Source organism: Crinia signifera, chromosome 5, assembly GCF_055691185.1.
Source record: "Crinia signifera chromosome 5, ASM5569118v1, whole genome shotgun sequence".
In the NCBI taxonomy this organism is placed as follows: Eukaryota; Metazoa; Chordata; class Amphibia; order Anura; family Myobatrachidae; genus Crinia; species Crinia signifera.
In genome coordinates this window covers 99,072,006-99,093,922 of record NC_139221.1, presented here as the reverse complement: position 1 = coordinate 99,093,922, position 21,917 = coordinate 99,072,006, and the positions used below count along the sequence as shown (strand labels likewise).

At 47.1% G+C, this 21,917-nt stretch overlaps 1 protein-coding gene across 11 annotated transcripts in view; it reads right to left on the bottom strand.

The window, feature by feature from the left end:
• Nucleotides 1-21,917, bottom strand: part of C5H18orf63 (chromosome 5 C18orf63 homolog) — a 125,294-nt gene that overhangs the window by 25,134 nt on the left and 78,243 nt on the right. For 10 of the 11 annotated variants that reach the window (XR_014474878.1, XM_083187742.1, XM_083187737.1 and 7 more), the window contains one exon: nucleotides 16,170-16,246. The exons of the other annotated variant lie outside the window; for it this stretch is intronic. Coding sequence is in view for 9 of the 10 variants with exons in the window: in XM_083187742.1 (XP_083043868.1) it covers nucleotides 16,170-16,246 (77 nt within the window). In the remaining variant the exon portion in view is untranslated. The remainder of the gene's footprint in view (nucleotides 1-16,169; nucleotides 16,247-21,917) is intronic. 11 annotated transcript variants of the gene reach the window in all.

The window sequence follows — 21,917 nt, the reverse complement described above, 5'->3', positions numbered from 1 at the left end:
ATATACCCTCATAAAGTGGAGTGCAAGAAAGATGTATACATAACTTAAATCAGGCGCTGTTAAGTTCAAATCTTTAGGATCCCCCTGTCATTTAGGTAGATGGTACCATGCGGGAAAAGAACAAATATAGTGGAGTACAGTTATGTACAAAGTATTTACTACACAGGATACAAATTCTGGGCACAATGGAATCTCCAGATTTACATAAACAATGAAAAGGAGAGCCTCTCAGTGTCTCAAAGGCAGAGAAATTACCAGAGTAGGTGGAACTGATCGCCAGTTCATATAGCGCATGTAATTTGTCCCGGGGCAAATCACCAGTCTCTGCTCCACGTTCTCCCAGCACCTCTCTCCTGAGTCCCATTTGGGACCTTGAAAAAGACTCCATATTTCATTATTCTTATGCATAGTGATACAAGTTAAAACAATAATATATAACAATATTTTTATTTATACTAATTATGCCTTTTATCTCTGCTTATACCCCTATGGAGATTTTGTTACTAATCTGTAATTTTGTTATATATTATTGTTTTAACTTGTTTTAACTTGTATCACTATGCATAAGAATAATGAAATAAAGCCAGGCTATAGGTTTCCTCTCATTGGCCTGAAAAGAGTCACGTGATGAAGGAATTACCTGTAAAAAGGAGTCCATGAGACATCATGGCAGATCTTGAGGAAGGAACATCTGTTCCGAAACGCGTTGATTGCCGTTTTCTGTCTTTTCACTAAGACAGTCTGCATGCAAAGAGGACAGGAGATCTGCGCCTAGGATTGTGTATCAGCGGTAGCGTCTGCAGCGTCTGGCCGCCGGATCATCTACACTGCCCTGGGGTCCCACTTTCCTGTCTGCCTACTTTGTGCTGTTTCCCATGTACATACAGCCCTTTGTGATTTTAACCGTGTGTGAATAAAGGAGTTTCTTGAACATAAGGATCCTGTGGTGAAAAAGAACTGTCAGCCGTCGCCGTCCCAGAGCGTCACTGCGTCCTGTCACGTCCGGGACGGGCGGCGGAGATGGAGCGCCGGGGGAGCGTCGGAGGCGTTGCCTAGCAGCGCCCCGAGCTTCCGGCTCTGTTGCTCCGGCTGCCAGGCATCGGGGCGTTGCAAGGCAACGTCCCCGAGTCTCCAGACAGCGTGCGGCGTCAGCGCAGCTGACGTCCGCACAGTCACAGGCGGCAAATTCAAATAAATAGCCGGCGTCTGCTGGGAACAGACGCCGGTTATAGCTTTGGTGTGCCCTGCAGCCTTTGTGTTCCTGGTTCCAGCAGCTCCGTTACAGTACCCCGTGCCGTGATCCTTGCTGTGATTCGGATAAGTCCTTACCTTTTGTTCCTTGATTATATTCCATCTTGTCAGCATTGTTGCTTGTATCTCATATTATTATATTCCATCTTGTCAGCATTGTTGCTTGTATCTCATATTATTATATTCCATCTTGTCAGCATTGTTGCTTGTATCTCATATTATTATATTCCATCTTGTAAGCATTGTTGCTAGTACCTTATATTATTCTATTCCACCCTCTGGGCATTGTTGCCTTTATTACCACTGTTATACAGTTATTCCACCTTTTCGTATTGTTACGTCTGATATACCCCTTGGGTCTGCCTTGTCCCTTGCGTGGCTACCCCGTGGGTATCCGGGGCCTCCTTGCCTTCTGTGGGTTTAGATAGTTTTACCCTTACACTCCACTAGCCTTGGCGGTCGTGTTGTCCCTACGTAAGACCAGGTGGCATCGAGGTGGGAGCCTGACTAACGGGCTCTCACGAACGCGGCTATTATTGGTGAAGCTTAGCCCTCTGCACACGTCCGTCAATTCCGGTTGGAGGCAACGGAGGTAGGGGTGGCAAGAGAGTTCCCGGACCATAACATTATAACCGGCCCAAAATAATAGTAACACAACCATATTCCCTCTACAGTGGTTGTGTGTTTCTTGGTTTAGCATGGATCCCAATGCGGGGGTTCCGGCCCAGGTTTTTGCTGATCAGTTACACCTCCTCACTCAGCAGTTGCAGGATCTTACTCTCAGGGTAGAGTCTCAGGAAGAGGTTCGCAGAGCAGTTCCTCCAATGGCTGTGTCGGTTAAGGAACCCAAGATGAGCCTTCCCGATCGGTTCTCTGGGAACCGAAATCAGTTCTTTAATTTCAGGGAGAGCTGCAAATTATATTTCCGGTTACGGCCCCTTTCCTCCGGGTCTGAACTACAGAGAGTGGGGTTGGTGATTTCCTTGCTCCAGGGGGATCCACAGACATGGGCTTTTGGGCTGAAGGCAGACAGTCCGGCTCTTCGGTCTGTGGAGTCCTTTTTCCAGGCAATGGGGATTTTATATGATGACCCAGATAAGGCAGCCGCAGCAGAGGCTCATCTTAGATCTCTTAAACAGGGTCGCCAGGTGGCAGAAGTTTATTGCTCTGAATTCCGGCGATACGCCAATGATTCAGGGTGGAATGATCCAGCCTTACGCTCCCAATTTAGGGTAGGCCTGTCTGACCACATAAAGGATTCTCTGGTTCAGTATCCCACACCCACGTCACTGGACGATCTGATGCAGCTGGTTATCAGGGTGGATCGCAGGCTCCGTGAGAGACGTTCAGAACGGGGGGCAGGTTGGGCGCCATTGCCCAGTGTCTCCGAGGACTCCGCCGTCGACCTCGGGGAACCCATGCAGCTGGGCGCAGCTCGCTTATCTCCACAGGAGAAGGCGAGACGGCATTCCCAGGGCCTCTGTCTCTACTGCGGGGTCCGGGGACACTTGGTGAATTCCTGTCCTGAGCGTCCGGGAAATGCCAAGGCCTGAGGATGCAGGGAGACATCCTGTCAGGCCTATCTCTTATATCTCCCAGTAATTCTTTATTAATTCCCATATGTATTTTGTCTGAAATTCATAGGTGGGATGGCCAGGCATTTATTGATAGTGGGGCTGCGGGTAATTTTCTGGACTCACAGTTAGCTCAGGAACAGGGGATTGCTCTCATACCAGTATCTCCAGAGATTTCGGTCTATGGCTTAGATGGCAATCGCTTGCCCAGTGGGGTTATTACACAGCGTACCGTCCCTCTACTGGTCCAGGTTGGGGTCACCCATTCTGAGCTCTTATCTTTTTTTATTTTTCATAGCCCTGTTACACCCGTAGTACTGGGATTGCCATGGCTCAAATTACACAACCCACGTTTTGATTGGCAATCAGGGGAACTTGTAAGTTGGGGTGAACAATGTTCTCATAATTGTCTGGCCCTTCCAGTCCGCATGGTGACTCCCTCAGTTTCGGAGGTACCTGAACCTTATTGGTCATTCTCTGACGTGTTTTCCAAAAAGGAAGCAGACGTCTTACCCCCTCATAGACCTTATGATTGCGCCATTAATCTTGTTCCTGAGGCCAAACTTCCCAAGGGGCGACTATACTCCTTGTCTCTCCCTGAAGAGAAGGCGATGGAGGAGTATATTGAGGAAAACCTCAAAAAAGGGTTCATTAGGCCCTCAAAGTCACCCGTCGGAGCCGGCTTCTTTTTCGTGTGGAAAAAAGACGGCTCCTTACGCCCGTGTATTGATTTTAGACAGCTTAATGCCATTACAGTAAAAAAATCGTATCCTCTGCCACTCATATCTGTCCTCTTCGATCAACTACGTAAGGCATCCATTTTTTCTAAAATTGATTTGAGGGGGGCGTACAATTTAATTCGCATCAAAGCAGGTGATGAGTGGAAAACGGCGTTCAATACGCATTCTGGACACTATGAGTATCTGGTAATGCCGTTTGGTCTCGCTAATGCACCTGCTGTGTTCCAGGATTTTATTAATGACGTCTTAAGAGAGTTTTTGGGAGTTTTTGTCGTAGTGTATCTGGATGATATCTTGATTTACTCCCCATCACTGGAGCAACACCGCCTGCATGTATGCGCAGTTCTCAAAAAATCGAGAGAGAACAATTTATATGCTAAGTTGGAAAAATGCGAGTTTGAGGTGGAAAGCATTTCTTTTCTGGGATACATTATTTCCCCTCGGGGTTTTCAAATGGACCCAGGAAAGCTTCAGGCCATTAAGGATTGGGTACAACCATCAAACCTCAAGTCCACCCAGAGGTTTTTGGGGTTTGCCAACTATTATAGGAGATTCATTCCATTCTTCTCCGATATTGTGGCCCCCATAGTTGCATTAACCAAGAAGGACGCCAATCCTTCGGTCTGGTCCGACGCCGCTGTCAAAGCCTTTACTAAGTTGAAGGCAGCCTTTCTCTCCGCCGGGGTTTTGCGGCATCCCAATCCTGAACTGCCCTTTGTTGTTGAGGTGGATGCCTCAGAGGTAGGGATTGGGGCAGTCCTTTCACAGGTGGATGGGCAAGACGGTTTCTTACATCCATGTGCTTTTTTTTCTCGGAAGTTTTCCGCAGTGGAATGTAATTATGACGTCGGCAATCGGGAACTTCTCGCCATTAACGCAGCCTTAGAGGAATGGCAACATTGGCTGGAGGGGGCTAGGTTCCAGGTTACCATCATAACAGATCATAAAAACCTGGCATACCTCCAATCAGCCAAAAGAGTCAACGCCAGGCAGGCGAGGTGGACTTTATTCTTTGCCCGATTTAATTTTATTATCACTTACAGGCCAGGGTCAAAGAATGTCGTTGCCGATGCTCTTTCGAGAAGTTTTTCTGCTGTCCAAGACCCCCATTTACAGCTGGAGCCTATTATTCCTGCCTCTTGTATTATTGCCGGGTTTACTCATAGCCTTCTGGACCAAGTCATTTTGGCACAAGCCTCGGCTCCTAAGGCCATTCCAGAGGGTAGACTTTTTGTGCCTTTAGAGCTCCGCAAAAAATTTTTTTTTGAGTTTCATCAATGTAGATCGGCGGGACATCCAGGCATTGATAAAACGTTATCCTTGTTATCTAGAGCTGTCTGGTGGTCTACCATGAGGAGAGATGTCAAGGAATGGGTGTCTGCCTGCGACGTCTGTGCCAGAAATAAGACTCCCCGTTGTTCTCCGATTGGTCAGTTGGTTCCCTTGTCGATATCCAGGAGGCCATGGTCACATATCTCCATGGATTTTATAACCGATCTACCACAATCTCAGGGTTGTGACTCTATCTGGGTGGTGGTAGACCGGTTTAGCAAAATGGCACATTTTGTCCCCTTGACTGGTTTACCTTCCGCAGAAAGGTTAGCTTCCTTGTTTGTATGCCACATTTTTCGATTGCATGGCCTTCCCACAGATATTGTGTCAGATAGGGGCGTTCAATTTGTGGCCAAGTTTTGGAGGTCTGTTTGCTCTGCGTTACAGATTAAGCTCAGTCCATCTTCGGCCTATCACCCACAATCCAATGGGCAGACGGAACGTGTGAACCAGACACTCGAACAGTTCCTGCGATGCTATGTATCTAAGTCCCAACAGGATTGGGTGGAGAAACTTCCATTTGCAGAATTCGCCTATAACAACGGCTGGCATTCTGCCACCAAGATGTCTCCTTTTTTCTGTAACTATGGTTTCCACCCTCGGGCTAATTCTTTTGATCCTGTTCCCGCCAGAACAGGTAATCCCAGGTGGGTGACCAGTAGGAGGGGCACCTGGGCTATGGTCCGTAGGGCTCTCCTCTCTGCGACCACGGCCGCAAGGCGCTTTTCCGACCGTCACAGGAGACCTTGTTCGTTTAAAGTCGGAGATTGGGTGTGGTTATCCACCAGAAATATCAATATCCATCAGGCATCCAAGAAGTTGGGTCCTCGCTTTATTGGTCCCTACAAAATCGTTAGGAGAATCAATCCTGTGGCCTTCCGTCTCCAGATTCCACGCTCTCTGAAGGTCAATCCCACGTTCCATGCCTCTTTACTTAAACCTGCCCATCGGCCCTGTGCTTACAGGCCAGCACCGGTCATTCGGCAAGGCATCAAGGAGTTTGTGATTGATAGTATCCTTGATTCGAAAATCACCCGCGGTCGTTTATTTTTTCTTGTCCATTGGAAGGGCTATGGACCTGAGGAAAGGTCCTGGGTTCTGGACAAGGACCTTCATGCCCCATCCTTAAAAGAGTTATTTCATAGGCAAAATCCGTTGAAGCCAGCATTTGGAGGTCGGTTGACCTCTCCTCAAGGGGGGGTACTGTCAGCCGTCGCCGTCCCAGAGCGTCACTGCGTCCTGTCACGTCCGGGACGGGCGGCGGAGATGGAGCGCCGGGGGAGCGTCGGGGGCGTTGCCTAGCAGTGCCCCGAGCTTCCGGCTCTGTTGCTCCGGCTGCCAGGCATCGGGGCGTTTCTAGGCAACGTCCCCGAGTCTCCAGACAGCGTGCGGCGTCAGCGCAGCTGACGTCCGCACAGTCACAGGCGGCAAATTCAAATAAATAGCCGGCGTCTGCTGGGAACAGACGCCGGTTATAGCTTTGGTGTGCCCTGTTCCTGGTTCCAGCAGCTCCGTTACAGTACCCCATGCCGTGATCCTTGCTGTGATTCGGATAAGTCCTTACCTTTTGTTCCTTGATTATATTCCATCTTGTCAGCATTGTTGCTTGTATCTCATATTATTATATTCCATCTTGTCAGCATTGTTGCTTGTATCTCATATTATTATATTCCATCTTGTCAGCATTGTTGCTTGTATCTCATATTATTATATTCCATCTTGTAAGCATTGTTGCTTGTATCTCATATTATTATATTCCATCTTGTAAGCATTGTTGCTAGTACCTTATATTATTCTATTCCACCCTCTGGGCATTGTTGCCTTTATTACCACTGTTATACAGTTATTCCACCTTTTCGTATTGTTACGTCTGATATACCCCTTGGGTCTGCCTTGTCCCTTGCGTGGCTACCCCGTGGGTATCCGGGGCCTCCTTGCCTTCTGTGGGTTTAGATAGTTTTACCCTTGCACTCCACTAGCCTTGGCGGTCGTGTTGTCCCTACGTAAGACCAGGTGGCATCGAGGTGGGAGCCTGACTAACGGGCTCTCACGAACGCGGCTATTATTGGTGAAGCTTAGCCCTCTGCACACGTCCGTCAATTCCGGTTGGAGGCAACGGAGGTAGGGGTGGCAAGAGAGTTCCCGGACCATAACAAGAACCTGTTACGGGAACGCATGACTGAATTAGAAAGTAAGTGTCAGCGTGTCAGAGTATATGTATGCAGAGACGTCCAGTTTAAAAGAAACCATTATGTGCATGCGACACAGAACTTTGAAGTCCACACACATTGGTATTGGAGTAGATGGCTTGGCATCTAAGTCTTTTTACCTAAAAAGAGGCAAAATTAATCTTTAAAGCGCCAGTGGTTCCCCAAACCCTGTTTTTTGAATATCCACGTTACATTTGGAGGTTGATGGTCTCCGGGGGTTCCACAGGCTGCTGATTATTTAATTAATCTACACTCCACCTGTGCCAGTTCACTAATTGTTTGTGTTTTGATATACTTTCACCACTTTGTTGAGTGATTTCAAATAGAGAATTGGCCTGTAAGTCCCGTTTGCTTTTGGGACTAGAAACAGGGTGGAGTAATACCCAAGTCCCCATTGATGTTGGGGGACTGGGATAATGACCTGAGACTGTAGTAGTGAGTTCAGGATTTTTAGTAATTGCTCTGCTTTGTGTGGATTGTGAGCGAGACCTGTGCAAAACAAACTTTTCTTAGGGGGTTCTTTTGAACGATATGGAGTAACCTCTTGACACAACTTCTCTCACGCATCCTTTGACGTGGATAGCCACTGCTGGGCGTAGTGAAGAAGTCTGCCTCCCCCTTGGGGGTCCCCCTGTGGGAGGCCCATCCCGTCATGCAGGAAGTATGTCTGCTTTGGCTGGGGGTTGTCTAGCGGCCCAGGCCTGTTTGGGTTTGGCCTTGCTTGCTTTGGCAGCAGGAGCGGCTCTGGGATAGGATTGACCTTGGGCCTTACCCTGGGGACAAAAGGGCCGAAAGGAGGTGGGCTTAGATTGCTGTGGCAGAGCTGTAGGTAGACATTCCGTTTTAGCTGCTGCCGGAGAAGCCACAATGAGAAGCCACAATTTTGTTAAGTTCTTCTCCAAATAAATTGTCTCCTTTAAACGGTAAAAGTTCCAAAGTCTTCTTGGATTGAAGGTCAGCTTTCCAAGGCCTTAACCAAATAATACGCCGGTCCTGTACAGAGCTAGCAGACACCTTGGGAGCTAGAATGCCTGCATTTGACATGGCCTCCATAATGTATAATGCTGCTGATGTGATGAACACATAATCTGGCATCCTCAGATGCATCAGGGGTAAGTTCATCTTCTAGTACCTGTAACCAGGGTAAAATGGCCTTGGCAGCCAAGGATGCTGCTCTGGTAGGTCTATGGACCGCCCCAGCGAAGGAGAATATGGCCCTTAGGGAATGCTCCAGGCACCTATCCGTAGGATCTTTTAGGGAGTACTGATGGCTTAACTAGCCTTGTGACCTGAAAATCTACCTGAGGAGGAATTTCCCAGGGTTTACAATCCTCAGGACGCAGAAGATATCTGGATAAAAGCCTTTTGGAAATAGTGGACTTTTACCTAAGGCTTCCCACTGATCTGTCCGTATCTCAACTAATTGATCTGAGTGAGGAAATTTGTCCTTGATGCTTTTTCTGAAAACATCTCTAGTCTTAGCAATTGGTTCCGGCTCCTCAGAGTCCGACAATAAGATTAAATGGATTGCCTCAATGAGGGCTGACACATCCATTATTTCAACCTGTGATACAGGGGTCCCCTCTGGGAAAATAGGTCCTTCATCATCATCAGCATCCTCATCTGCATTATCATCCTCCTCCTCATCAGTGTCATTATCCTGTACTACTGGGAGTAATGAAGCAGACTGGGGCCTAGCAGGTAATGCTGTATAGGGAAATAACTTTTGCATGATTACCATGGTCTGTGCTAAGGTCTGCACCGTGGTTGACAAGGCATCCACCCATGGTGGAGGGGTTGGACCACAGGGGGAGATGCAGTGGGAGGTGGAAGGTGATCCACTAGGGTGCCTAACAACTGCTGAAAGGCTGCCCAGGAAGATTCTTGGGAAACCACTGTGGCAGAGGACTGGCCAGGGGGGGTAAAGCAATTAACACACAGCCCCTCCGGGATGACATCCTGTTCAGACAAGCCTGCAACACAAGCCTTACAAGATAAGAGCTTGGGAAACTGTCAGAGCACACCCCTGGTTGGCCATATTGAAATAACCCAAAGGGGAAACACAGTATACAGTAGGTATAACCTGAGAGGAAAACCTAGAGTGATACACCAAATGTATGTGACCTGAGAGGATACACCTCTAAATCTTCCTTTTTTTTTTACAGTCACTACCAAGTAGCTGGCTGAAGCAAATAAATGCTATAGCACCCTATTCAACCACTGTACCCTATGGAGTAAGTGGGACGAGGGTTTCTGTGAAATCGTTAACAGCGCGTGGACGGTTTCACAGGGGAGACTGTATCCGCACTCTGGAAGACTGGCCTCATGTAGAAGATAGCTGCTGGTCTGAGCGATAAGCAGGAAAGCGTGAGATTGGCGCCCAAAGCTGGAGGAGGTGCTGCAGGCTAGGCGCCACCCCCCCATTTCTGGACTTCCCCCACCGGCACATAATGAGCCCTTAATAAAATGGACTCCAAGGATATCCAGCCTGCGCTCAAGCCCCGCTGGTCTAGTGGAGTTCCTGCTGCAAGCAGCAGTGTCCACCCCAGCTGCTGTGGCTCTCTCCCTCATAGAGAGCCTTACCTGCTCCTGTGCAGTATGACTGACAGCGGAAGCGGCACAGTGTAAAAATGAGAAATAAATAAAAAAATAAAAGCTTCCTTTGGGATTACCTGCTACAGCTTCCAAACAAAAACTGGGGGGCTGGGTATGGAGGCGGGACTGTGGGGGGGGGGAGGAACTGGGCATCCTGGGAAAGTTCAGGGGCTTCGCTGGTTGGGGCCACGGTCCTCTGGATCCGCCTACAACCCCGATGTCACTCTGTGGGAACCATGGAACCCGAAGAAGAAATATAAGTTTCTTTGCTAAAGCTTCTTAGGGAATAGAGTTACAGATTTTTTCAATAAAATGGGTACTTGTTTCCTAGCACGGCCACACATCGGGGTGGTCGTGTCGGAAAAATCGGGTCGATCGCATCGCATGGCGAATCGCGAAGCGTGGCGAGCGCAGCGAGCCCGCGAGGGGCGGCGGTGCGCGTCCTCTGACCTTTTCATTCCCCTACTATCCACGTCGGCGTGGAGTTGAGAATAGAATAGTGTGGCGAGCGCAGCGAGCCACCGAGCCCGAAGCGTGGCGAGCGGACGCGTATACCTGTGAAGTTATACGCGTCCCCTCGCGGGGCTCGCTGCGTTTGCCACGCTTCGGGCTCGCTGCGCTCGCCACACTATTCTATTCTCAACTCCACGCCGACGTGGATAGTAGGGGAATGAAAAGGTCGGAGGACGCGCACCGCCGCCCCTCGCGGGCTCGCTGCGCTCGCCACGCTTCGGGTTGGCGTCTATCGTGGGGTGACGACGGGGACATCTATAATGTGAAATGGGTCATATTGGCCCATTTCCCATTTTTCACATTTTCTCACTATTTCAATGTTAAAAAATATTTTAACATTGAAGCCTATGGAAAAATCGGGGGCATCGCGTCGGGACCAATGTTAATGGTCCCGACCGACGCGATGCCCCCGATATTTTACCTTTCCCGACACGATTTCAATGTTAAAATATTTTTTAACATTGAAGCCTATGGAAATATCGGGGGCATCGCGTCGGTCGCGTCGGGACCAATGTTAATGGTCCCGACCGACGCGATGCCCCCGATATTGTGTCCTAGCCGGCAAAATGGACCTGATTTCAAAGGAAATCGGGTCCATCGTATGGATCGTGTACCTTAACTTAAAGGTACACGATCCATAAGATTGTGGCCGTGCTAGGAAACAAGTACCATAAAATGTAATCCTAGTAAAATTTTGGGGACAAAATACGAGCAGGATGCTATACATGCATAGAGATTTCGAATTTGTTATTCCTATCCCAATTCATGTACAGATTCTCAGCATGCCCAGTTTTACATTAAAAGCAATGGGTAACACCAGGGCTATTTTTTAAAGCAGAAACTAGCAAAAACTCAGGGGGTTAATCAGACCTGATCCCTGGGCTGCTAGTTTGAGGAGCCCTGTGATCAGGTAATCACCGCCAAGTCAGAGTGAAATCATGCCCTGTGCAAGCCTGCGGATTGCTGTGCTCAGAAAATTATGCTGATGGTGATTCGCAGCAAATCCATACGCAAGCTGCTCACCATCAAATGATTTTTCCAGTGTGTGTGAAGTCTGTGTGTAGCCCAGGACCTACTCGGCAGGTGCAAGAGAAACAGGCTTATACTGTATGTTGCCTAAGAAACTTACTACATTTCATGTGTTTTATTGTTGATACTGGCCAGTATATACATCTTAGGAGAAATAACGGGATAAAAATGTGTAAAATTACAGAATTGCTTGTGCAGCGTTTTTTCATTTTTATGTTATTTTTAAAGGTTGAGCACCCCCTTTTAGTGACTGCAGCAGGGAATTTAGGTGCGGTATGATTATATTACCCACATTCCAATATTCGGTATAGTGCTGCTTAATCCTACTTTTGGCTTTACTCAAAACAAATAGATTTATAAGTAATGCTATAAATCTACATTTACATAACTGACAGGCATAATAATGGTATATATGCTAATACTCTCCTTGTACATTAATTGTGCACAAGGGCAGGGCCGCAACTAGGGGGCTAGGGGGTGGAATACCCTAGGTGCTAGATGTGATACCCATACATGCATGCAAGTGAAGGGGAGATAGCATATACCAAAAATAATGCCTTGCTCTTGGTGATGAAAATCCTAATTTCAGCCCTGACCAGGGCATGTGCCAATGCATTTTGTCACATGGACGGGAACATCACTCTGAAAAGTAACAGTTTAGGGCAGGGCTTAAAATGGTCCTGGAGAGGTGGGGAAACTCATTTCCCTCTGCCACCTAATTCCCCCTTACCCCACTAGGTAGAACACAGGACAGTTTTTGGCATGCCCCTGCATACTAGAATGCTTTTCTGTTATAATTACTGTGCAGCACCAATGCAGAGGTGGAACTAGTTCTACCTCACCATTACCCCTCACTTAAACCCCTGGTTAGGGAGCATTCAATCCTGGCATTTATTTCTTTCAGGCAGAAATATTGGCCATCAGTATTCACTCCTGGATGTTCGGCAAGGACCTGTCTATGTAGATTTGACTTTTTTTTTTGTGCATTGTAAAAAATTGGCAGTCTGTAGCCATTTTTGCCAATCCACAAATATCTTGTTAAAAAGGGCCAATATTTCTGCCTGTTGCCTTCTCTATAGTATTATTCATTGTATCAGTGTCTGAATTGTTTGCAAGCAGTTTTCTAAAGGTGCCCATACACATACAATAATTGTATATAATTTGGACTAGATCGCATTGCATAGGTTTTGCAATGCAATTAGAAGAGATCTAGTACAAAAAGTATGTGCACCACATACTTTTTGAGCTGTGCGATGAGATGAGTGATGGGAGTGCGCATCTTATTGCACCCAGAAATTGTATCTTATTTTGTGCTTCTACTGATTACATTTCCGTTTTTTTTTTATATTATTATTCTAAGGGTATTGCAGTCAGCATTTTAAAATAAACTGCATAGTTATTTAGGTGTGATTCTCAGTTAACACAATCTTTTGTCACAGTCATGAGTACGTCTTTCTGTTGCTACAAAGCCATATTTTACCGGATGTACATACAGCGTCTGTAGATTCTAACAGTGAAATAGTGCTTGGTGAATCTTTAGACAATGTACACACCTTTGTAAGCAATTATTCCCAGCAACAAGCCTGCGCCAGTCCCCTTAAACTTCCAAGTCACCATCCAGGAAAGCACTGATCCAGACACCTGGGTCTCTGTAAAGGCCCATACACACTTAACGATTTTCAGCTGAAAATCGCTCAAAACAGCCGTTTTGAGCGATTTTCAGATGAAAATCTTTCAGTGTGTATGGGCCACAGACTGAAGATCAGCGATGATGCGCGCTCCCACGTCGGCTGGTTTGACCAGCATGTCTAGCGATGATGGCTGGTATCTGAGCCATCATCGATTTGTGTGTACGCTCACCTCTGCCTCCGGGCTGAAAGATGATAGACTTTCAGCCCGGCTTCTGTCCTCTCCCCGCCCCCGGATCTAGCCGCAGCAGCAGAAGCAGAGGTCTCCGTGCAGCAGCAGAGACAGTCTGTGTGCTCCCTCCCCCTGCTTTTTTTTTACTACACGGAGCAGGGAGGAGGAAAAGTTCTGCAGCACAGCAGTGAGTACCACTGCCACCAATGTTTATATACTGTATACTTTAGATGTCCACTGCCACCAATGTGTATATATCTATGTACAGCATATGCCCACTGCCACCAATGTTTATATACTGTATACTTTAGATGCCCACTGCCACCAATGTGTATATATCTATGTACAACATATGCCCACTGCCACCAATGTTTACATATATAAACATTGGTGACAGTGGGCATATACTGTACATATATACAGTATATGCCACTGCCACCACCAATGTTTATGTGCAGAATATATCCACTGCCACCAATGTTTATATATACATTTAGATGCCCACTGCCACCAATGTGTTTAAATATACAGTATATGCCCACTGCCACCAATTCTTATATATGTGAATTATATGCCAACTGTCACCAATGTTTACTTATAAAAACATTGGTGGCAGTGGGCATATACTGTACACTGTACATACAGTATATACAGTATATGCCACTGCCACCAATGCTTATATATGTGCAGTACAGTATATGCCCATGCCCACTGCCACCAATGTTTATATTTTTATATGCATACTGCCACCAATTTATTTATTTAAATGGCGATATATATGCTGCTGGCAACACTGTTATCGCTGACACTGTCCAACAATGTTTATTAACCCCTTGAGTGGTAGGTTTTGCTGGGGCAGGACAAACCTGTCAGGGCAGGTTTGTCCTGCCCCAGCAAAACCCACCACAGTTGGAAGCCCCCGTCCCTCACCTCTGCTCCGGCGCTTCCCTGCCGCCACTGTCCCCGCTGCCTTAGCTGCCGGCCTGTCACATTCAGCAGTGACGTCGGTGGCAGGCTGGGGGATGTTCGCCGCGGCTCGGGAGGACTCGGGTTCCTGAGCACTCCCGAGTCCCCCTGAACATCCCCGAGCCTGCCGCCAACGTCAATGCTACTAAAAGTATGGCGGCAGGGGGAGCGGGGTTAGAAGAGCTCCGGCGTGCGATCGCCGGAGCACAGGTGATGGGAGGGTTGGGGAAATGAGCGGGGGGGGGGGGGGGGGGGGGGTGGCGGCTCTAGAGGTGCTGCGCCAGTGGTGTACACCTGGACACCACTGGCGTGCACCTATTTCATATTTGTGGTATGCCCGGAAATTTTCCGGGACAGCCCGCTGCGGCAGCGCAGCTGAGCCCGATAAAATTTCCGGGCATACCATTCAAGGGGTTAATATTGGCAGCCTGCGCCAGCAATATACTGTAGATATATAATATACATTTAAATAAATACATTGGTGGTCAGTGAGTATTTAAATAAATATACATTGCTGGCAGTGGGTATATAAATATATAAACATTGGTGGGCAGTGGTGGCGGTAATGTATACATTGCTAGCATGCGCCAGCAACATATATGTTACCGCCAACACTGGCCACCAATGTTTATTGGCCCATTGCCCACATTGGTGGCAGTGGTTATATAAATATATAAACATTGGTGGGCAGTGGTGGCGGTAATGTATACTTTGCTAGCCTGCGCCAGCATATTGCATGTATAGTTATAAGGTTATAACAATTAAATATGGATAGCATTAATTAACTGAATAAAATGTCCCCTGCTCCCATGCTTGGAATCTAAACCCGCCCATTATGTAAATAGCCTTTTATATGAAAGATTTTCAGCAAAGTCTTTCGCTTCCTGAAAATTTCTTGCTCTTTGGGGAAAATAGTTCAGTGTGTACGAACTACTTTGGGGAAAGATATATCTATCAAAGATTTTGGCAAAGTCTTTTGAAATGAAAATCTTCAAGTGTGTATGGGCCTTAACATACCTTCCAACTTTATCAGGAAGGGAAGTGGGACCTGCAGCACCAAAAAACGAGATATGCCTCGGGTGGGAGGGATCACAGATGGAGGGGTGTTGCCTCACATCACCACCTCCATTTTCGTAATTTTGGGGGCTCGTCCAGCACTCCCCAAGCTGGTTGAGACAGTGTTCAAATAGCAAAACTGTCCCACTGTAATCAAGACAGTTGGGAAGTATGCAATAAATCTGCATCTGATGATGCTGACCCGACAAAACAGGTGGAGACACACCTCAGTTTTGAAAAACTTTGTCAGTTGCCATCCCAGAAATGCTACAGCATGCTATCTATGTTGTGGGTGACTGTGGGCTGCATGCAATTTCGTGAGACACATTCTGCACATTCACAGGACAGGTATTTTGCAGTCCCACAACTATCAGATTTGTATGTAAACCCAGAGATGCCGAGAAGTATGCCAGGCCCCAGTAAAATATTGGGGGCATGGCCTAATTAAGGGAGGCGTGGCCACCTCCCGTGATTAGGCCACACCCCAACAATATTTAGGGGGGGGGGGGGGTGTTATTGTTGTCTCTCATCGGCCCTGTGTAAACCATCAGGTATACATACAAATCTGAAATATACCTTCTGTATAAAACGAATCAAGACACATTCACAGTGAGTCTCAAAAATAGATAAATATAAAATACTTTACATCACACATGCATCGTGCCTAATTAAGAGACAGATGTTTTTTAAACTTGCTGTCACTCTTACACAAGCTGCCAACTGGCTCGTACGGGTGTCAGCGAGTTTTAACAGCATCTGTCTCACAACTGGCAATGATGCATGTATGAGGCAAAGTGTATTTTAAAATGTGTTTTAGAATAACTATTATTTATTCATGTAAAAGGAAGTTATTTCTGGAACTGACTGGGTGTACTCGGGTAATCATATAACAGGAGATTTATCTTCATCTCTTCCTCATATCAAAAAGGGTTGATCAATCTAAACAAGATGGTGAATTAAACATCACTGAACTTAATGGAGCTCTCGCCAAAATCATTATACAAGTTATGGTACTAGTAATATAAGAATGTAAAACTTTATACCTCACAAGGAGGAAGTCGGATTGTTTGCACTTGTACACTGATGCAGATTTCTGTATCTGACACATTAATGTGCATTGCTAGAACAAAAGTAGGAAAATTATACGTACACAGAAAATTTTAAAACAATCATTGCTATTGCTAAATTATCATAATTATGCAGACATATTTATATCTGCTCAGTACATTGAATTTAGGGGCCGATTCAGACCAGATCACTGCTGTTTGAATTCGCAAGGCAGACGATTATTGAATTACTTTGCATGCGTATGGATCGTAAAGTATGCACAAGCCCAAACAGTGACAAAACCCTGAGCCTATTCTGATCGCTAGCTGTTTTGTAAGTTGTTTGACAGGAAACTGGTGTTTGTGGGTGTCACTTGGTCATTTTCTGGGAGTGTCAGGAAAAACGCAGGCGGGTACTTGTGTAGTTTCACAGCAGCAGTTACGTAGTCAGCGTAGTGTCTCTGTCAGAATCAGCGTAGTGTTCCCACGGCCAGCGTAGTTAGCATAGTCAGTGTCCCTGTTAGAATCAGCGTAGTGTTCCCGTGGCCCCTGTCAGAATCAGCATAGCGTTCTCGTGGCCAGCGTCCCTGTCAGAATCAGCGTAGTGTTCCTGCGGCCCCTGTCAGAATCAGCGTAGTGTTCCCGTGGCCAGCGTAGTTAGCATCCCTGTAGTGTATCAGTGTAGTGTTCCTGCGTCCTCCCGACCTGTTCATACCGTTGTGGGGGTTTGAAAAGGAGGCACTTGCCAGTATGTAACATGGAACACTGGCAAATGCGTCCTTTGTTGTGCATGAGATGCACTTGTGTCTGAGACGTTCGTGCATCTCAGGCAGATGGAGCGCCTCTGCGCTGGCGTCTGCCAACGCCGGTGATCTTGCGGTTATTGGCGCTGTGGGAGAAGCGCTCACTAGGCTTGACAGGGCCGCCGGGGACAGAGCTGCAGCTCATGGGGACCATATGGTGACTACGCTGCCTGATGGGGACACTGTGCTGACTACGCAGGGCTGCCGCAGGAACACTACGCTGACTACGCTAGGCAGCCGTTGGGCTACGCTGACAATGTAGCTTAGCCTACGCTGAAAATGTAGTTTCTGTAGTAGTTTCACAGCCTGCCGCCGTGAAACTACACAAGTACCCGCAAGCGTTACCCATCCTTTTTTAGGAAGGGTCTGTGACGTCAGCTCCAGCCTCAATCAGCCTGTTTCCATCACACTGTTATACCCATTTCATACCGCAAGTGCTGGAGTCCCACCCGGAATTAGGACACGGGTCTATTCCAGGAGCGACCCAGCATTTGTATTCTGCAAGTTCCCCATGTGACCCAGCTTATTGCGGGATTGGTAACATCACACAGGGGTGGGGCAGAGCAACGGTGCGTCGTAGAGGGTCAGGGCAGGAGGCAGCCCTTGGAGCTGCTGGCACTGCCTCCTACATACTTTGAACAGGACCCGGGTCGCCCAATCCAGGTTACCCATTCACACCGCACCATACCACGGGAAGATCCCGGGAGCAACCCTGGTAGCTCCCAGGGTTGAAATGCCGGGGCCTGGCTCCAGGGATTGTGGCCCGGGACCCATTCACGCAAACACTACACCCAGGTTGTTCCTGGGGCCAACATAGGAAAAAAGGCTGGTGTGAATGGGGTATTAGACTAGGTTCTGGGTTATGCACAGACTGTGAAAATAATTTGATTGTGAGTGAGTTGCAAATGAATTTGCAGCTAGTCACCGATCTGCGTGATTTTCGCAAGCCATTCGCAGACAGGGTGTCGGCTATCTGCTAAATCGCCCATCAGGGATCAGGTCTGAATAACCCCCCCCCCCATAATATCATTGTAAAATTTAAAATATTCACTTGCATTGTGTACATAATTTTATTTTCTATATAAAAAACATACTTTTCATGTGAAAGTATTTTACATAAAAATCTTATTTTTTAAAGCGTTAAAATAAATTATAATTTTTAAGTGGATGAAAAGTTACAAAATATTTTATTATACATTTTGTATACATGTTCACAGTAAATTCATCCATCTGCCTTATCTGTTTCTGGTTTACTTCCAACAGCTGTTATTTTTCTCTGTTAATGGAAACAATAGTTGGCTGCAGTATCAACAATTAGCTGGTAAAATGTATAATGATTTTTTCTTGGAGCGCTGCGGAATAAATCTACACTGCTAAAAAAAAAAATGTTTTTCATAGAAAAAAATTAATTAACGCTACACCTAATTCCTAGCAAATATTAGCTTATACCATTAGACGGGGATGTAGATCCACATCTGAAGAAGGCGTTAACTCCGAAACATGTTATGCTGGATGCCAACACACTGACGGGAGGATACCATCTTTAATCACCTTTATCAAAGCCTCTGCGGTCAGGGCCGGTGCTAGGGTGTCTGGCGCCTCCCTGCAACCTAAAATTTTGCGCCTTCCCTTCCATAGCCCATTAAAAAAATGCTAATTCTGCCGCTGTCCTGACACCCGCTAGTGCTACTTCACAGCGCTACGCTACTCTGCCAGCAAACCTTTTTTTTTAAGCATAAGCTGTCCCAGTGCCGGTGACACATCGCGTGTCAGGGAAACCGGCGCATGGGCAGAACACACAGCCGGGGAAAAGCGCACATCCGTTATGGGATACAGCGTATCCTGGTTGAGTGGGGATAACGCACTTCCCATAACGAAAACGTAAGGTATGATACATTTGGGCGAACTGGGGTCTGCTTCATCACGAAAAAGTGGTGAAGCGAGGCTAGCAGCATAATGAACATTAGGGACATGATAATAAATCTACCCCAGAGAGAGGGAGCGAGAGAGTCAATCAGAGACAGGTATAGACAGGGAGAGAGAGAGTCACACAGAGACAGGTATAGACAGAAAGAGAGAGAGAGAGTCACACAGAGACAGGTATAGACAGAAAGAGAGAGAGAGAGAGTCACACAGAGACAGGTATAGACAGACAGAAAGAGAGAGAGAGAGAGAGAGAGAGTCACACAGAGACAGGTATAGACAGAGAGAGAGACAGAGAGAGGGAGAGAGAGTGTTACACAGAGACAGGTATAGACAGAGAGAGAGAGAGAGTCACACAGAGACAGGTATAGACAGAGAGAGACAGAGAGAGAGAGAGGTATAGACAGAGAGGGAGAGAGTCACACAGAGACAGGTATAGACAGAGAGAGAGTCACACAGAGACAGGTATAGACAGAGAGAGACAGGTATAGACAGAGAGAGAGAGAGACAGAGAGAGGGAGAGAGTCACACAGAGACAGGTATAGACAGAGAGAGACAGGTATAGACAGAGAGAGAGTCACACAGAGACAGGTATAGACAGAGAGAGAGAGAGGTATAGACAGAGAGGGAGAGAGAGAGTCACACAGAGACAGGTATAGACAGAGAGAGAGAGAGACAGGGAGAGAGAGAGGTATAGACAGAGAGGGAGAGAGAGAGTCACACAGAGACAGGTATAGACAGAGAGAGAGTCACACAGAGACAGATATAGACAGAGAGAGACAGGTATAGACAGAGAGACAGAGAGAGGGAGAGAGTCACACAGAGACAGGTATAGACAGAGACAGGTATAGACAGAGAGAGAGAGTCACACAGAGACAGGTATAGACAGAGACAGGTATAGACAGAGAGAGAGAGAGAGAGAGAGAGAGAGGTATAGACAGAGAGGGAGAGAGAGAGTCACACAGAGACAGGTATAGACAGAGAGATAGTCACACAGAGACAGGTATAGACAGAGAGAGGGAGAGAGTCACACAGAGACAGGTATAGACAGGTATAGACAGAGAGAGGGAGAGAGTCACACCGAGACAGGTATAGACAGAGAGAGACAGGTATAGACAGAGAGAGAGAGACAGAAAGAGGGAGAGAGTCACACAGAGACAGGTATAGACAGAGAGAGACAGGTATAGACAGAGAGAGAGAGACAGAGAGAGGGAGAGAGTCACACAGAGACAGGTATAGACAGAGAGAGGGAGAGAGAGTGTCACACAGAGACAGGTATAGACAGAGGGAGAGAGAGAGGGGGAGAGAGATGGATAGCTATAGACAGACAGACAGACATAAAAACAAACTCACTCAGTCAGTCAGGCAGGCAGCTCCTCTTCTGTAGGGTCCCGGACAGCATCTCTCTCTCACCACTGATAAGGCCCCAGTTCCACACAGTGGGATCACATGGGGGCATCTAGTGGCTCCTAGAAGTACTGCAGAGCCTTCCTCTGCAGATCACATTCCTCTGCTCTGCCTCCCCTGACCCTCGTGCAGGACATCATCGGCGCGGCTGAGAGCATAATGTTACCGGCGCCTCTGTCTGTCATGGCGTGTGACAGGCAGTGGCAGCCGGCAGGAGCAGCAGGGTGCAGAGCAGGAAAAGCGCCTCTACTGGTCGGCGGCGGCGCCTACCTGCTTTGCATCCCTCGCTGAGTGGGTTGCGCCGGCCCTGTCTGCGGTGGTGCAAAAAACTGCTACCCAGGACCCACCATCTTTTTGAGCACCTAGTCCACTGCACCCACCTTTTATGGTGATATAATTGTTGATTCTATCCCCGTCTAATAGTATAAGCTTGTTAAATATACCTGCTTGTCATTGCATTTGCACTTTGAAAACATTGATTTGCATTTGCACTTTTATTGTATGTGATTTTAATGTAATAAAACTTTTTAACTGGTTAATATAATTCCCATATGGGTCCAGATTCATTTCTACATATCAGCTGAGAGTCCTATGTGCCATTTCCGCAGACCTTGGGTGAGATTTAATAGGATGAGAGATTCAGGAAGTGAGAGATTTGGTAAGAAATCTCCAGTTTTTTTAAAGTGGCAATCATTTACACTGCAAAATCAAACTGGTTTTGCCATGTAAATGATTGCCACTTTAAAAAAAACCTAAGATTTCTCACCAAATCTCTCACTTTCTGAATCTCTCATCCTATTAAATCTCACCCCAGGGGCGAAATGTAATAGGGTGCGTTTTTTTAGACTAAAAAAAAATCGCACCAAATCGCACCTTTAAAAATCGCGTTTTTTGCCGCGAATTCGCATATGTAATGAGATGCGAATTAGCGGCAAAAAATGCGATTTGCCGCGATTTCCAGTCATGAAAATGTGCGCATTTTCAGTCATGAAAATGTGCGCATTTTCATATATGCGATTTTGGGTAAAAAAATAAAATTAAAAAAAAAACGGCGTGGGGTCCCCCCTCCAGAGCATAACCAGCCCCGGGCTGAAAGAGCCGGTCCTGGTTTCATAAAATCACAGGAACAAACAAGTTGGGGTTCCGTGCATTTTATAAAACCAGCACCAGGCTCAAGGGCCGGTCCTGGTTCCCAAAATACGGGGGACAAAATGACTAGGGGTCCCCCGTATTTCAAGAACCAGCACCGGGCCCAACCAGCCAGCAGGGTAATGCCACAGCCGGGGGGAGACTTTTTATACAAGTCCCCCCGGCCAAAGCATTTAGCCCTCTGACCGCTCAGCATGGGCAGGGGTCCTGGGGGAGTGGGGACCCCCCCAAAGAAGGGGTCCCCCCCCTCCAGAACTTACCAGCCCATGCTGAAGCCCGGGGCTGTCCTCGATGCCCCTGGGCGGTGGGCATCGAGCTGATATTTGGTGTAAAAAAATAGATAAACTATTGTTTTTTACTGTGGCACTACAAGTGCCAGCAAGCCTCCCCAGCAAGCTGGGACTTGAAGAACCACAAGTCCCAGCCTGCTGGGCATTAAAGGGCCCGCTGGCACTTGTAGTTC